Below are 17,411 nucleotides of genomic sequence, written 5' to 3' on the forward strand. Positions count from 1 at the left end.
TTTTTTTTCCATCAAACGTTTGATGATTTGATAATCAGCAGCATAATATAGCAGAGGAGCAGATGGGACATACAGTGTAAAGTACTTATGGAAAATGTATTGATTATTTTCAACACTTTCTTGCAGAACATCCTGTAAATGTGGTATGAGGAAAGAAATGTCTGCCTTCATTAACACAATGAAGGCAGAAATTGCAACACTTTAGACCTCTACCACAACAATCAAAGTGACCCATAAATCAATACAAAAATAAAAGCAACACTCACCGACTCATATTAGTTCTTTGTGATTGCTTATTTGATATTTCACTGTAGTATATTTAGGCATTAAGACAGTAACGAAGCAAGGACTTCTTACTTTCTTTGTATTGTGTGGGTTAGTATGCCGGCATTAGAAAAGTAAGCTTTTAACTTGAAAAATATATACAATTTATTTCTCATTCTAAAGCTCCTCTGTGCTAAAGAAATAATAAAAATGATCATATACCATTATCATGTGTATCATGTGTTCAAACCTTTCAAAGGCATATTGTTCACTTTACATTGCTTTACATTCAAGAAAATCAGGAGCCCCAAGCTACTTCGTTTGTATCTCTTTTGGGACTTTATTTTATGATATGATCACATTTTACACAACTTTTTTTGTGAAATAGATTTATTTAATTTGCTATTATTCACATATAGTGGTGACATCATTCACTATATAGTGGTCAATAAAGTAACGTTATCTTTTTTTTTCGTCGTCTTTCTAATTCACTGGTTTATCCGATGGCTAGTCACGTACAATGTGTTATTGTACACAATTCTGTGTTATTCTTTAAAAAAAAAAAAAAAAAAGGTTGGATCAGACCAGCCAATTGAACAGTGAACAACCCGTTTTCCTGTTTGCGCAGCATTCGATGAGCCAACCGGCTACCTGGGCAACATGTCCTGCAGGTCTGCCACGACGTAGGCGACCACAGCCCACAATGCTGAGCAGAGGTCCATGTCTCGAGGATCTTGAACCGTCATGGTATCACCTTCGCTGTGGTGGAACCAAAAATATTGACTGTCTGCTACATGCAGGCTGGCTCCTGTAGGAGAGGTGGAGAAAAATATAAAATACAATAAAATAGAACATGTTCAAACGTTCCTGCACCCAAAGTCATTACATTTTATATCTGGAAAGAAACATTAATGTGTCTAGTGTTATTCTTCCAGAACATAACTGTAGAAGTGGAACATGGGAACAAACCACTCGTCAAAAGTGTGGGCATGTGGAAAAAAACCCACAGACAGAAAGTACTGAGAAAAGGAGTCTCAGTTACAACGAAACTAGTTCCTCTTCTCAGTGCTGTAACCTCTACTTCCGTCCGTAATCGTCTTGTCTTGAAAGAGAGCACAAAACCTGCCTTTGATTTACAGTATAAAAGAAACAGGCTGAGCTCTTCTGTTCTACAACATGCTGTTACAATGTTGTAGCTCCCGTTTCCAATCAGTTCACTTCTTCTCTTTGTGAGCATGTGATACCTCACCGGCCTTTTCCTCCCATCCCTAAACATGTTTCCCCATAAGATCTGTACACCGCTTCTCGTCTCCGATCTCTGATAATTCATGGATAAAGCAGATTTTGATTTGATTCTGATGTTCTTTGCAGATGCTGGTGAAGCTCAGAGCGACGCCACCTCTACTCATTTCTATGTTCAAATCTACTAGACTAGTTCTAGACTAGATCACATTGGTGATGGTTGAATCAGTTTTCACTACCAGCAATTATGGATCGTTTTTTAAGAAATTCCACATAAAGTGGTTGTCTGGCCACACTTCTCTATTTTATGGAATATTATTTTCATAGTTCATTAATGAGGATGTGATACTGTTTACTCAACAATTTTATAAAAGAAAGCCCTTAAAGCACCACAGAAACGAGGTGAGTAATGACGAGTTGCTCGATTGTCCCGTCATGAAGATCTGCTGCCATTTGCACTTATTTATTCGACTGACCTGGTACTCCTGCCTGCATCCACGGTGAGATGTCTGTCCCTTCTCCGTGTGTCTCCAGTTTGGTCGTATTAATGGGAGCCAAAAGTTTGACCACTTCTGCCATGACCTGTGGATACAGGGCTCCTCGCAGTCCGTCAATATGCCAGCGTTTCTTCCAACAGGACTCGAAGTTATTTAAGCATTTTAATTCCAAGATTGTCTTATTTTTACATGACATGCCCTTTGTAATTCAGACTGCAGACGGCAGATTCATAGTAATCACTGATGAAACCCAACTCTACAGTTTCAGTGTTGAGCATGGGTTTAATGATTTTAAGAAAAAAAATCTCCAATTTAAGAAGCAATTGTCTAAATGTAGATATAATGTGAAGTCAGGAGCAGATGGAGAAATCTCTCTGGACTCCATATTGCAGAATCTTTGTATCTACACTGGCTTGCTTTCACACGTGAGCCAGTATAGATCCTGGTAATTGGGTAACAATGCTGTGTGTTTTTAGCTACCTTTTGCGCTGCATCACTGCCAGTAAACTGCAGAGCCAGCGGGGTAAATGTCCCCAAGTCAGACTCCATGACCAGGTCAAAGTTGGACATGTTAACCTGGGTGTGGAGAGGAATAAGAGAGAAGACTCAGGGTTAGACACAGCAAAGAGAAAGCATGGAAGCACACAAATAATAAGTTTATGTTTCATTGAAAATAATTCAAGCTTCAGTCCACGGAAACTGACACACACACACACACACACACACACACACACACACACACACACACACACACACACACTGACCACTAGGAGTTGCTGGTACAGCTGGTGTGACTAATTGAGGCAATACAACTTCCTATTATGGAATACCTTGACAGTCCAGGGTGTATTTATGGTAAACTGGTGAAAATGTTTTTGTTTTTATTAAAAATGATGGTCCAATAGTGCATCTGTTTTTGAGCATTGTATATTATTATGGATTGTGGACTCGTAGGCAGTTAACACTCTAACAAAGCAGATTTAGATTCCTTGCAAATGAAAAGTCTACAAATTCCTGCGAGTACATTTCTATGCTGTATACTTTTCCCGGCGTGGTCTGAGCCTTGTTACTTTTACCGACGGGACGGTACCTTGTGTTGATCATAGTACTGCCGTGCTCCCACCCCCCCTTGCTCCTCAGCCGTCCACAGCACAGTCCGCAGGGTCCTCCTGGGACGCAAACCTGGAAACGCACACACACCCAAAGCACGGAACAAATATGAGGGAGACAGAGAACGCTGACAGCTCCGAAGGACACAACAGTCATGTATAGTGACAACATTTACTCCGACTTTTCCTTTTGACTTGCAATACACACCAGCAAGTTCACCGACTACAAGTTTATCAGTAGACCTTGTGCTCTTAGGCGAACCCGGCGCTGTTGCATTCTTTGTCCATAACAGTAGTGTACTGTTTATCCAGACCTGTTTCCTTATTAAGGGTGTCTTTGGAATTCTACAACAGTCGAAGAAGTTACTGTTTACCGTCTGACTGTAACTTATCCCCAGGTTTAGAACGGTACTCTGGTGTCTCCCGTATTTACTAACTGGCTGGTTTAGATTGATTGAAGTATCTGTTTTCCTCATTGTACACAATGTGTGAGATTTGTCTTTTCATTTTATATAAAAATATGCTGTTGTTTTTTTAAATCAGTAAAGCAGGTTACATAAAGCTAGATATTTAAGTAAATCATCTACCTGTCATTGTTTGTTTTTGAGCTTGTGTAAGCTTGCTGATATCTGAATACCTGCTACTCACTTCCACAAAATGCATATGTGTGTTTCTGAGGAAGTTCATCATTCACTGTATGTGTGTGTGTGTATATGTGTACATGGTGTGTATGTGTCTATATTACCCAAGTCTTTGATGAGTGACAAGACCTCCCAGGAAATCATGACACCACCTCCGTCATCCATGGCGCCTTGGCCCACATCCCAACTGTCCAAATGGCCGCTCAGTAAGACGACCTTGCATATAGGACAGATAAAGAGTCATAAACAAAGAAATGAGAGTGCGGTGGGAACCTTCTGTGTGTGAGAGTGTAGGATAAGATAAAACTCTCTGACTCGTGTCTACATTTTATTGTGGCAGACACACGATACGCTTTAAGTGTAGTCAGTAACTATAATAATTATCAGCAAGGACGGACAGAAAAAGGAAAACAAAGACAAAAACACACGGTTCAGAGTGTTATTGCCATTTCAAGGAATTTCCAGGAGATTCCCGTCAGTATAATGATCCTGACCTCATGTTCCAGGTTACAAAACATTTGTGTCCGGAGCAAGCGCCTTCTGGCCAATGACCCAAAAGCAAAAACCTTCAAATGAATCGAGAGTAAATGTGCTCAAATGCTCATTTTAATCCACCTTTACATTATTAAAGCAATTGGGATGTTTTTTAGTATCCACAGGAATCTATTTCCTCAGACATGCTAGTTTTCTCCAAGTACGGGTTAATCCCAGGTCAGCCCATGCATCCAGGATTTCATAATACACACATAGTTCAGACCTCTTGCAGTGTTGGAATATCCGGTTTATCAGGATTCCTGTACTTTTCATTCAGCAATTGTGTAATTCTTACATTGGTTAAAATGCTCACTTTATACTATTATACATTATCTTCCTTTCTAGTGAGGGGTACTGCAACCTGACGAGTCATTTTACATGTGGTGACAGTGGGACAACTAAACATGTTGTAGTTTACATGTTCAAATCGTGAGAGATCAACAACGTATGTAAAGGAAGTTTAAATGTGGTCTAGTTTAAATGGTGAAAACAATTCACTGCTTTTTATGATTCACCGCCAAGCAACATGACATTACGTGTTAGCCCGAACCACGAACAGAAAAGCCTGCATCCTGACATTATGGATAGATATAGATTATAGATATAACATTGTTTTGAAAAGAAGGGAAGATGGCTCTGAAATCCAAACCCGGAAACGACTGACTGGCCCTGTGGCCGCATGTACAGACACACACAGACCCACACCAACTACAGCTGCCGCTAAAGTCAGAGAGCCCAAAATGATGTTAACCATTGTCATGTGTTTTTCTAAAAATGAGTCACCAAACGTTGGTTCCCAGTTCAGCAACATCTTACATCAGCAATGTTCCTCAAATCCAAGTGTGGTGGCTAATTATTGAGTTAGTGCTTCCCCAAATGACATGAGACAGACTGTGGTTTTAAAGAAGAACAGAGTTCACTTAAATAGCATCCATCGGGAACCGCTCTGAGAAATATATTGGATAAAATACCAGTTTTACACACGCAGAGTTCATGGACACGCTGTGGGGAATTTACCCATGCAAGCGCAAGAGATAAGGAAATGGAAAATGTTTAGTCAAGTTTAGTCTTATTTTGCTACAGTATGTTGCAACTCTTCACACATAGGTCTTACAATTTAAATATCCTGCTCAGCTATTTATGGCACGTTGGTTCAGCCGGACTGGAGGTCTGCCTGTGGACAGGAAATGTTGACCCTGCTTCTTTTCCATTTTTTATTCAAAGAGACAACTTTTGGCAGACAGTTTCTTCCAAAAGACTAAAGGTTGAATCTACCTTTCTAGTTCTAACTGTGTACCCACACATGTAATGTGCACTGTGTGTCTGTTATGACAATGCCACATGTCATAGCCTGAACCCACCGCACTGCTTCAGTTTCTGCAAACAGAGTAGCGTGCATTTGGAGATCAACGCCACCTTGTTTGTTTTTCGGGTTCTACCTGCCAAGCGTGTCCGGGTCCCTACCGCATGTGTGTTGAGGACCTGTTAGTGACATCGTGTGACACTGCACTGCACAACCTGCAAGTCGGGTCATGTGATGTGTGTGTTCTGTGCGGCAAATGCTGCGATCACATTTTTTTTGTGTGTATTTGCTGACAAAACATTGACTGCGTCATACACGTTACATTAATTTGACTTTACAAAATCTAAAAATGAAACACAGAAATGACTGTGGGTTCCAGTGTCGTTGCTGCAGGCATTTGGTTGTTTGTTGCCGATATAAAAAAGGCTGTGGCCTGTGAAGAATGAACAAATGCCTGGCTTGATGACAGGCATGATATATGGTCAGAGTTTGGGCATTAATGAAAATAGTAAGCCAAGTTGGAGACATTTCTTGGACACTTTCCAACAAAGTTGAAAACTTATATTCCAATTCAAAATTCCTAATTAACAGGTCAACATGTTGTTTGCACAATGCTTGTTCCCATATGAATAGCATTTATACTGGCTGACTGAAAGAAACATTTCTTGATGAATTTTCTGACACAGTTGAGCCTGAGCACTTCTTTGGAAATATTAGATCATACAAACAGCGTCAAAATGACGCTGTGCAAATAGCTGCAGTGGCCAAAAAATGGTTATTTTCTTGTCCAACTCAACCGAGGAAAAAAGGGGGGCGTGAGGTCTACCTGCTCGGGGTGTTGCCAGCCTCTAATCTCAGCCACGGTGTTGAAGGAGTCAGCATCTGGTAGAGTCTTGGCTGCCATGGTGAGTCGGACCACGATCCTCTGCCCTTTCTGTGCCATGCGCCACATCAGCTCAGCATCCTCCACAGTGATACAGGCCGAAGGGATGCGCTTCACTCCATCTTGGTAGTACTGCAAACCTGTGTGGGGACTAGAGAGGGAGAGACAAAGACTAACGGATGTTTCGATTCAACCAGAATTATAAACACGAGTCATTTTCAAACATTGTCTGGGTGGATGTATATAGATGGATAGGTACCTGTTAATAGAGAATGGAGTAATAGATCGAATAAGTGTGGCCACAGCTCCCACTTTGGCTGCTTCAGAGGCCCCATTAGCACGGTAAGCCACCGTCTCCCCGTAGCTGACAAACGGTTGGTTAAATACCACAATCTTCGCCATGGCCTCGCTGGCTCTGTGCTTCAGCTCCTCAAAAGACTGAACCACCAACACCTCTGCCTCGATACCTTGAGAGATAAGCGTAAGACGTGGATTAAAGGCATGTGAGCATTACCGATCAGTTTATATAGTACGGCCTTTACCCTCAGGTGGTGTCCCTACACTGCCACCCAGTCCCAGCATAGCCAGACTTTTGGCCCTGGGTGCAATCATTTCTGCACTCTCCTTCCCTCTCACCCAATGCGGGATTTTGACAGGCTCTGGAAAAGAAAACGTGTAAAAAGGGACACAAAATACGTTATCACTCGAGCAGATGGCTCAGAAATTGCTGCAAGAGATCCCTTCATTTGTAAGAAGTATAACCTAATAGCACAATTCTCATGTCCTGCGTCGAAGCAAGACAGATAACAAGGTATACTGACCCAAGTGTACGTCCAATCCCTCCTGTGCCATAGCGTTGTACATGTATTTGATAGCCATCTCCAGGCTGTGTGAGCCACTGACACGGTTCCCTATGGTGTCTGTGAAGCGGGCCAGTCGAGTGTAGGAGCGGTTCTGGGCGGCTCCAAACACAGCCAGGTCAATAATCTGTTTGGCCACATCAGCGTAGCCTGCTACCTCCGCCGCTGTTGTTGAGCCTGGAATCACACCACATAGAAACAGTCAAAACAGGAACAGGCATACCTACATGCATGGTTTGCATACAAATCTCTTTTTTTCATCTGTATCTTATATGTAAAATATAAATGAGTAAATGCATTGTCGTTGTGCCTTGAGCAGATACATACATATTTTTATCTGTGGGCCTTTGGGCCTTGAATAAAAAATGTAGAAGTGAAAAGGTGGAGAAAGCAATTAAATCTTACGGGGATTACATTACACTGCACACGTCAACTGTAATCAAACTGCGCAATGATGAACTCTGCAATGAATTGCCCTGTATGTGTGGGTTTTTTTTAAAGGATCTCTCAGGGGAGAAGCTAGAATCACACGTTAGGTAGACCTGTCCAACATGGTCTTCAATCACCAAAGGCCATCACACCCTTAGAGCAGGTATTCTTTGTTGTTTGAAAAACGACAACCGTGTGGCTTAATAGAGAAATATATATGGCAACCTTGATTTTCATGCATAAAGTCCTGCATGCCTGTATCTTTACTGAGCGTGTGCAGGTGTTAAGTTACCTCCCCTGGCAGTATGATTGGATTCAGTCCTCAGTGTTGACCTGATGGACGCAGGAGACTGAGGATGACAGCCACACAGAGGCGATAGCATGAGGAGACACATGAAGAGGAGGAGGAGGAGGAGGAAGAGGAAGGGCGGCCTACCAGCCCGAGACATCTGAAGGAGAGAAAAACCTCCAGGCGATTAAAAGCGTTACATTACAAGGACTTTCCCTGTGACTATCAGACATGTTTTGATCAGTTGATACATTTATAAGGACAGTTTGCAGACAGCAAGCTGTTGTTACTAGTGTCACTAAGCTGCAGTTTTGGTTTAATCAACCAAATGATACTTTCCAAAGTAGATTAGGGTTTAAGATAAGTACAACCAACACTAATCCGTTAACAATGTTGTGCCGTGTAATCCCAGAGGTTTTGGAGTAAATTAGGCGATTAGCGTTGATCAAACAGTGCCAACATTACTATTAGTGGTTGTTTTGTGAAGCTGATAACGATGATTGTAACAGCCCATTTGTTTCAGCAGTCAATCCCTTTCTCCTTTTTCATGCAGAAGAACCGAGGATGGATGGAGAGGAATTGAAGAATAACGTCGATCATACAACCTGCTTTTAAGCATCTATAAAACACCACAGACACCAACCCATCGGCTAAGTTAGTTTGGTCCTTTTAGTTGATATTACAACAGTTATTATGATTTGTAAAGTAGTAGTATTCTGATCGTAACAGCAGAATATACACACCGCTTTCGTTCTCGTGATCACCGTGCTGTTAGTTCCGCTTTGATGTTTTTCAAAATAAAAGCTGAATTTTTGGCAGTCAAATAAACTGCAGTTTTCTGTCGTAAAAACGTCTTCGGTACATTGTGTCAAAGTCTATTCAGATTACGCACTTCGTTACTAAAATAATAATACTACTGCTACTACTACTCATTACAGCGCACATTATTTGTCAAAGGAAATAAAGCATGGGGGAGGGAAGGGGGGAGGGGGGGGAGGGGGGGGGGGGGGGTATTTGGGAAAGGGCAACCCCCAAATCCAAAAGAATGACAGACAGTTTTAGAATTGCTTTAAAGCCACAGCTTCTATACAGTAGTGAACTCTTAAAGATGCATGCTTTTAGCAAGACAATTCTCCACAGGCCACATCACTTGCTCAAGTCACGACATCATCCGCAAGTTATTTCCATCATCTACGTGCTTATGTGTAAGGCGATTCGTATTCAACTAAGATTTAAAGATTCTATGTGTTTACAAATAATTTAATCATGAATTATAAATGCATTCATATAGAAAAATATTTTTAAAAGGCTATCCAACTGTAATTGAATATGAATTGAATACTGTACAATCCCAATTGGTCAATGGGGTTTTAACCTGGATTATAGTCAAAGCAAGTATACATTAATACATATAGACTATACTACCATCAACAGACTAACTTTACAGATAATGGAAGAGAGGTTATTTCGAGCAATCTGCAAGTGATACATCTCACTCAATGAGGATTAGGATTGTGTCAGACATTCCTCTAAAAAATTGGTTGGTATGGACATTCTTTTTCACTGAAACAAAAATGTTTAAGTTGAGGTCCTGAACAGCTCGAAGGTGAAGCAACTATAAATGGATACACAAAGGTTGTGTGAAGCATGCAAGGTTCCACTGCCCAACAACGGATCCCAGTCATTTTGATAACCAAAGTTAGTTTTTGAAAAGTTTTATTTGACCTTTTCAGAGATTGTAAGGTCACAGAGCAGCTTTAAGACAAAAGTTCTATTTCAATAAGAGGCTGATTTAAAAAAAAATATTGCCACAGTAAGGAGTAAATAGCTGGTTTTAAAAAGTCAGCGCAGACTAAACACACAACCAATAGTCAATATTTCCACTAACATATATTAAATACGAGATGTATACAAGTAATGTTATCCGCTTTCTGCTTGAAGCGATTAATGTCTATGAAGTTTTCAATGCTCCTTTGGTCTGTCGAAGATTGAGAAATGTTTGTTTAAAATCAGCTTACCCTAAATTACATTGTCACAAATTAAGAACAATTTGTAAAAACTGCGCATGAATTACTGATAGGATAGTATCGCCATGCACATTGCCGCAGTCACTGTTGAGTTTATGCTGTTGTAGCTGTATACAGTTGACATTTAGAAATCGGCTTCTGCACTTCTGAATTATAGTCCATCATTTTGGCTTCACCCTGCTCCACCTGTTTATAGCACTTATTCATTAAATACAATTGTCCTGAAAAAATATTGCTAATGCAGAAATCAAAGGACCATAAAAGGACCACTGCATGAGTAGATGAAAAATGTTGTCCCATGGAAATCTCTCATCCAAAAACAAAAATAATTCTCCAAAAACAATTAAAGCACATTTATATTTGGCCAGTTCTGTAAATGTAAAACATCTGAAAAAAACAAATATGTACCTACATAAGTAACAAAATCTCTCAATATTGGAGAGCATATGAAAAACATTCCTCCTTATAACAACATTTTCAATTCAGTGAAGAAAAAAAAAATACAGAAAATGAAATGTAAAAAGGAAAAACTGTAACAAACTTAAGAATTTTAACATCAAATAAAAAAAGGGGAAAAGGGTTTCTTTTTTTGAAGGCCCTTGGTAATATTAACCCCACGTGTGGTACCGTTCTAAATAAAAGCATTCAAAAAGTGTTACAGCTATTTATAAGCGTCTTTGAACTTCATTGTTGTTACGCAGAGCTGGAACAGTTCAGACTGCAGCTCCGTTCAATGGGCCAATCGATTTGAACCTTACAGAGTGTGGTTCATTTTAGAGAAGTGATGCTGCTCGCAAAGCAGTGTTTAATACTTTGAAGTCACTCTCCTAAACCATAACGGTCATGATCCATCCGGATACTCTAGAAAAGATTCCTTTCTTGAAATTAAGGCTGTGTACTTATTGTTGGACTCCACCGCAGAATGGAACAATATTAATAGATTATTATGCATGACCTTTTTTTCCCCCGACAAACATCATAAAGCAAGACGTGAACATTTTTAAACGGTGGGAGCACTGAAGAAGAACAGAGACGCTTGACTTCATCAAACTTCATCCACAGGATTCCTTTCCAGTCATTTATAAATGCTTCTCAGCCGCGATTGGGAGGAGAAGGACTCCACGTAACGTTCCTATTGGTCACGTCAGGCGTAGAACTCTTTGGTGGGTGCTTTCTGATAGGCTGTCGTGGAAACTTTGGTGTCTCCCAGCTCGTAGCTGCCTTCGTCCTTCTTCTTCATACGGTAGGCGAGGAGGAGGAGGAGGAAAACCGCACAGAGGAATCCAACCACTCCGCAAGCGATCACGGCTGGAGGGGCATAAGTATAGATTGAAATGGATTTACTTGACAAGTGTCCCATACTTGCTTCAAGTGTTTCACAATACGTTATTGTATTCTTTAAATATCTAAATCTTAATGTTCTAAAAGCGCTTGAGACAGAAAATAAGTTTGGGAACTAATAACAACCACCTAATTAAACCAGACATGTGAGAGTGATAAAGATGCAATGGTTTCTTACCTGCCAGCACATCCGTCCTCTCCCACGTGTTCTCAGAGGTTACCTCCTCAGGAGTATCAACCTCGAACATTCTGCCGTTTCGTCCGTTTTCGGCAAAAATCTCATTTTCGACCTGCTTTATCTGGATTTCATCCCCACGGTTTTTGGTAGGTGAGACATTCCACGTATCCAGGCTGTTGTCGGCATCGTCGACTACAGTGATTCCGAATTCGGTCGGACTAGTATCACCGGGAGGAATGGTGGCGGAGCTGGTACTCTGTGAAACCTGAAAGAATATGCGGAATTGTTAAATGCATGATGCACTAAATAAAGTAGGTTCAGACATAACGTGGTTTGGAATACCATCAATCGAAATGTACTCTTGATGTATTCTGGAGAGGGCTTTGGTTCACACAGATGTTGGATATTTCTTCACCGTTACAACATGTCTTTGAATCTTTCAAACAGTATGTTAATCATTGTTCATCTTTGAGATAAGGATTTGTATAAAGAGAAATGCAATATTCAACCTCATTACGGTTGCCCCCATTAGGTAATACGAATGGTGGCATGACTGCGTCGCTCACTTTGGTGGCTGGGTTCTGACTGACTGGTGCTTTGGTTGATGGGCTGAGCGGAGCGGCTGCTGATGGCTGAGGTCGACTTGGAACCAGTTCCCAGGAAACGGTGGTCTGAGAGAAGTTGAAGAGTTTCTTGAGTACCTCCTCTGTAACTGCAACGTTGCTGTGAGCTGAGAGACAAGAAATAACCAAGAAATTTAGAGTGATTGTTATACAAAATTAAATGAATTCAAAATCCATTGGATTATTTGAAAAAAAAAAAAAAAAAAAAAAAAAAAAGGGAATTTCCATTGAAGCCTTTGCAAAACAAGGCTGTTTTGACATTTTGCAGCTATGCGGTTTTAATAGAATAGTGACGCAATGTTAGAATGTAGCCTTGAGGTGTGAATTAGCCAGTTATTTTTAAAAGCAGTAATTAATGACCACACCAAATGTTCCAAGACATTATTTGCTGTTGGTGTAAAGATGAGTCGTTGATAATGAAGGCAGAAAGCATCGGACATCTGCGCTCTACAAATAAAATCACACCTGGTTAACTACACATCACCTCGGGACAAACATCTGGCATTGGGACTGAATGCTTCTGTGTTTCAATATTGTAGCACTTGTGTCAACAGAAGAAGTATTGTACATGTGCGTGACATTTCTAAATGAGTGCATGGCGTATTAGATTAGCAAACTGTGAGATGAGGACAACTCCGATAAACTGGAAGTGAAATTTGAATTAGAAGACTGTTCAATTTTCCAAAAGCACTTTTTGGAAATAGTTCCCTGGACAGTTGTTTGGACTTCTGAAAACTGAAAGTAAAGGAGGATTCAGTTTAAATTAAAAAAATAATAAAGACTTTAATGTAGCAAATCAAATGTTACCCCGAATTAAAATATAAAAAGATACAATTACAAAACAATTCAGTAATTTCCTTACCATAGTCTCCAGATCCAGAGCCACCGTCGTCGTCGTCTTCCCCATCTTCATCATCTATTGAGAGCTCCCCTGAAGTTTGGCCCTCCAAGTAAAGGTCATCTGTCACGGGGAAGGTTGTCTGCGAGGAGACAAAGACCTGGAGGAGAGAAAGAAAAATGACAGACAATGATAAATATAGGAGAAAAAAAAAAACTAAGACCGCAGAAGAAAGTAGACGCATAGACCTCCTTCTTTCACACTTGCAGAATTCTTTCCACTAATCGACAACACGTGAACCTCGCAATAGTTCTGGAGTGAGACAATCTGTCACAGCAGATGACCTCAGCGAGCCAAATATGCCAGACTGTGTGCGTCTGTGAGTTTAGCGCTAAGGTAGAGGCCCTTTCCTTTGTTTATTTCACGTGTGTGCTAGTCGTTTTTGATGCGTCACAGGGCCACTCAGCATTTAAGGGTTAACCGTTTGAAGCGGCCGTTTCTCTCCGCTCAAAAAAAAACACAACATGAGAATGTAGTGTAGAAGAGCCTCCCACTAACCCAAACAATACCCAAAGGGGATGTGATTAAAACCAAAACACTCATCGTTTAGTCACAAGCTTAGTGCGACACTAGCTACATGACTCAAACAAAATACAGGTACGGGAATTGAGTCACCAGCTGGTTGAACTTTTTAAAGGACAGAATAAAACCAGCTGATATAGATGGTAATATAAAACAAAAGCTAGAGAAGAACGAAGTAACACAAAAGGCTACCGAACAATGAGTCTAAAATTCAAAAAGAGAAGAATGGCTCCTCAGATGTGTGTAGTAACACACACACACACACAGAGTTATGTCTGGTATGTATAATATGCCTCCACTAACACCGGTGGTGAGAGAGGGCCAATGGAACAAAGGAGGATGGGTACTAACCATATGATTTGTTTCTCAAATGACAGGTGCTGGGAGGAGATTTTAGTGGAATGAATGCTCGCATCCTAATAATTAATCCTAATGTTAAGAACAACATTAGATCATATTTTCACAAAATTATGCTAAAAGTAAGAAAATCATGTTAATAACAACAATAATAATAATAGAATTAGGAGTTGACTGAATGAGATATGAGCCGGCCCAAACGGCAGCAGCTAATCATTTTTTGTATGATTGTCCATTGAAAAGAAAATGTTATGGAACAATTCAGTTAATGACATACTAAGAAATGGTGACAATCACAAATCCCCGGTGAATGATTTTCTTTTGATCGACTAATTCACTGTTTTCAAACACATGTGCAGCCGCTGTAAAATAAAGTCCGCTATCAATCCCTTTGCCAATGGTGCTTACGAGAAAGAAGTAATGCATTAGGGATATTTACTGGAAGACTTGACAAGGTCAGTCAGAGGTTACACACATCTGGAGAGAAATGGCCTGTCTGCGCTAATCATCTGGAAACGAGGATTCAGTGCTAAAACACTACGGCCGTGTAACAGGGAGCACGAACGAGTCTGTTTAGGGGAATGCTTTATTAAAACTTTTATTCTACAAATCCTTATTTTAGTGCCTGCTGAATTTATAAGATAGATAAGAATATTTCGTCCATGAAAATGAGAGCAGTGCGGTTGAGAGGGAGGTTGTGTAACAGCTGACCTGTCATCACTAGCTAGATCGCAGCAGCAGACAACACTGTGCTTGTTTGAACAAACCGCGTCATAAAGGTTTGACCACACTGCATTCAAGGCATCGGTTTATTTAACAGCAGTTATGGTCTCCAAAGGCGTCACAACAGGTTGTAGTCCTCACTCTTTGGCACAACATAAGATGCCAAGAGGACATCAAAATATGAACATTTTTGCAGTAGAACAAAGAGCTTTGTCAAAGAGACAAATTTCTTTCAAGACTCACTGGTCATTTTTGGTATTTCTTCAACAAATGTCAGACGTACAATTAAGTCGTAATACAAACAACCTGGCAGCCAATCAGATGCTGTCAGACAGTCAGGACGGCGGGTGCCGACTAATACGTTGTGAGCAACAGTTTGTGAAGGATTGCAAATGGAACTATTTTTACATTCATGAATTATTGTGAGAAAAGTTTTTCATTTTGTCTTCCCATCACCCGTGTGTTTCAGACGCACTTTGAAAATAACAATTAATAGAGAGTCGGCGGCAGAGGCTTCCTCTAACCTACGATGGTTGGGTGTGTAACCGTGCAGCTTCATGCCTGTCTGGACTCGTCCAGTGGGACTCACACAAAGTCATCCATCCAGAAAATGAAAGAACTTCCTGCTCACAAGCCAGTTTCAACGTTCGGTTTCCCCAATTACTGGTTAGTCAGTAATTCAGCTTATATTTACGAACATTGACTCAGGACTGGAGTCTATGTATTAGTGGTTTGAAATTGGGAACCAAAGTGGAGCTGAACATGAATTGCACTACGATACAAGTACACATTTAGCAGTTAAAAAAAAGTAAGTGATCTCATCCATTTACGATCCTCAGTTGTCAAATTTGAATGAGTCAACCCATTTCCAGCCGTTTTCCCACACATACAGAGAGATACAGAGACACAGAGGGTCTGACTTGTCAGGTCAGGCAGGTTTTAGTCACCGTTAGTTGGTTTTATCTGAGGGAAAGATTTAGTATTTTCTGATAAATCATTTGCTAGATCAAATTCTGTAATAAAACTTGATACATGCCTTGTGTGAATGGCTCTTTCACGTCTGGAGGTTTGGGTTTATGTCTGTATCCTTATGGTTGAAATGCACTTATTGTACGTCGCTTTGGATAAAAGCTAAATGACACTTAATATAATGTAATGTCAGAGCTGGGCGGTGGAGGCTGAACGGACTTTGGCCCTCTATGAACGACAACCGGACACCAACCGGGTGCCTGAACTTGGCTACAGACTCTGGGTGGAGAACAGCGGACCGCCTGCTGACTGCGCCAGTGGTACTAGATCAACACGTTTCTGTGACTAATGCAAATACTGGAAGAATTAATCAGCTTACGCTTCAAAAAACAAAAAGCAGTCATATTTTTCACGTTGCTCATTTTTAAACACGTTTGGCTAAATAAAACGTCGAGTTGAAGCAATTAAAAGTAGGCTGTTGAGAAAATAAAAAACAGTGAACAAGCTGGAAACATTAAAACGTTCTGCCGGAGCACAATTGGCAGCTGAACACAATTAGCACCAAAGGCAAGCTGGCATTTCCTTCATTTATCTGAGCGGTCGGGTTAAATATTTTCAAAACCAGTCACATGTGATTTAAGGTTTTTTACTTCCTTAGCCTGTGGATGTTTTGAATTTAAAAAAGGGAATTTCAAAGCTACTTACTTTTTCACTGATAAAACCGCTGGCCAGCCCGAAGAGGACCAACAACCGCAGATTCCTCATCTTAATTTCCCCAAAAAGACGGCACTCGTAAAATATAGTGGAATATATAAAGTGAGATGTAGCGTATACGGAGAAAGGTAAACTCAAACGCCTCTGCGGTTTCCTCGACACGTCTTCGGCTACTTTTGTTAAATCTCCGCTTTGCGGCAGACGGCTGGCGGTTCTCTGGCAAAGTTGTTTGGACTGGAGCGTGGCTCTCCCTTGACGTCAGCACGGCGTGACGTCGGTAAAGGTAGGTAGGCTGGGGGCGTGTCTGTGTGTGTGTGGGCGGGGGTTATAAAGTGACTAATTCATTGGAATATGGGGGCGGGGGGGTATTTGTTAAATCAGGGGTTTTCTACATTAAATGTAAAGTCAGCACGTAGCAAGAGGACACTATATGACATCAAGTAGACAAATTGTACCACTTAAATTGTACTTATAACGTCACTTATCTATAGCAAATTGTAAATTGGCTTATTTGAGGAAATTGCACTTTCTTGTTTCTTGTTCTTCTGAGTTTGTATCCTATGGTTGAATGCACTTATTGTAAGTCGCTTTGGATAAAAGTACAGGAAGTTGTAAATCAGAGGGAGGTAGACAAGATGATACATTTGTAAAACTAGTTTTCTTTCAACGTATCGAAAGATCCAATAAACATTTTAGTATCCCGTACGGGTTTGCTTTACTTTTTTAATACTTGAGATAAGACACTGACCAATGTGAACTACAACGCTGAGCATTTTCGCTAATGAAGTGAATTTTAAGCTGTAGATTTGACTCCCTCTGGTGCAAAATAATTGTCATGACAGCAGGTACGACCGGTGCATTCGGTCACACCTCGCACACTGAAGTATAAAGGACTTGTATTTAGTTTTCTGTGAATCATAATAATCTATCCTGAAGGAAGTTTTGTTTGTCTTTTGGTATGTAGATATTTTACATTCATAATAGAACATGTTGCTTTTTAAAAAATAA

At 40.5% G+C, this 17,411-nt stretch overlaps 2 protein-coding genes across 3 annotated transcripts; both read right to left on the reverse strand.

The window, feature by feature from the left end:
• Window positions 1-77: 77 nt before the first annotated feature.
• Window positions 78-8,935, reverse strand: LOC120810088 (carboxypeptidase Q). Its single transcript, XM_040164349.2, has 11 exons — window positions 8,795-8,935; window positions 8,055-8,211; window positions 7,295-7,510; window positions 7,016-7,132; window positions 6,733-6,940; window positions 6,417-6,624; window positions 3,858-3,969; window positions 3,094-3,185; window positions 2,484-2,579; window positions 1,983-2,088; window positions 78-1,072 (listed from the first exon to the last, which is right to left on the reverse strand). The coding sequence occupies exons 2-11, from the start codon at window positions 8,209-8,211 to the stop codon at window positions 912-914; spliced, it is 1,473 nt and encodes a 490-aa protein (XP_040020283.2). The 5' UTR covers window positions 8,795-8,935; the 3' UTR covers window positions 78-911.
• An 815-nt stretch (window positions 8,936-9,750) lies between these two features.
• LOC120810098 (uncharacterized) lies at window positions 9,751-16,709 on the reverse strand. Of its 2 annotated transcripts, none has more exons than XM_040164367.2 (5): window positions 16,395-16,709; window positions 13,083-13,218; window positions 12,164-12,327; window positions 11,598-11,862; window positions 9,751-11,386 (listed from the first exon to the last, which is right to left on the reverse strand). In XM_040164367.2, exons 1-5 carry the CDS (start codon window positions 16,452-16,454, stop codon window positions 11,223-11,225), a joined length of 789 nt encoding a protein of 262 aa, XP_040020301.2. In that variant the 5' UTR covers window positions 16,455-16,709; the 3' UTR covers window positions 9,751-11,222. The 2 variants fall into 2 exon arrangements, with proteins under 2 accessions (XP_040020301.2, XP_040020300.2); XM_040164366.2 differs by having other exon boundaries at window positions 12,107-12,327; window positions 16,395-16,661.
• Between the last annotated feature and the right edge of the window lie 702 nt (window positions 16,710-17,411).

The sequence above is a fragment of the Gasterosteus aculeatus genome, chromosome 20 (genome assembly GCF_964276395.1).
Source record: "Gasterosteus aculeatus chromosome 20, fGasAcu3.hap1.1, whole genome shotgun sequence".
NCBI classification, from domain to species: domain Eukaryota; kingdom Metazoa; phylum Chordata; class Actinopteri; order Perciformes; family Gasterosteidae; genus Gasterosteus; species Gasterosteus aculeatus.

Excerpts from the sequence above, each read along its gene's own strand:
- LOC120810088 (XM_040164349.2), bottom strand. The coding sequence starts at position 8,211 with ATGTCTCGGGCTGGTAGGCCGCCCTTCCTCTTCCTCCTCCTCCTCCTC. Across the intron at positions 7,133-7,294 it reads GGGATTGGACGTACACTTGG|AGCCTGTCAAAATCCCGCAT; the intron begins GTCAGTATACCT and ends TTTCTTTTCCAG. Across the intron at positions 6,625-6,732 it reads ACTCCATTCTCTATTAACAG|TCCCCACACAGGTTTGCAGT; the intron begins GTACCTATCCAT and ends CTCCCTCTCTAG.
- LOC120810098 (XM_040164366.2), bottom strand. The coding sequence starts at position 16,454 with ATGAGGAATCTGCGGTTGTTGGTCCTCTTCGGGCTGGCCAGCGGTTTT. Across the intron at positions 12,328-13,082 it reads CTCTGGATCTGGAGACTATG|CTCACAGCAACGTTGCAGTT; the intron begins GTAAGGAAATTA and ends CTTGTCTCTCAG. Across the intron at positions 11,863-12,106 it reads ATGGGGGCAACCGTAATGAG|GTTTCACAGAGTACCAGCTC; the intron begins GTTGAATATTGC and ends ATATTCTTTCAG.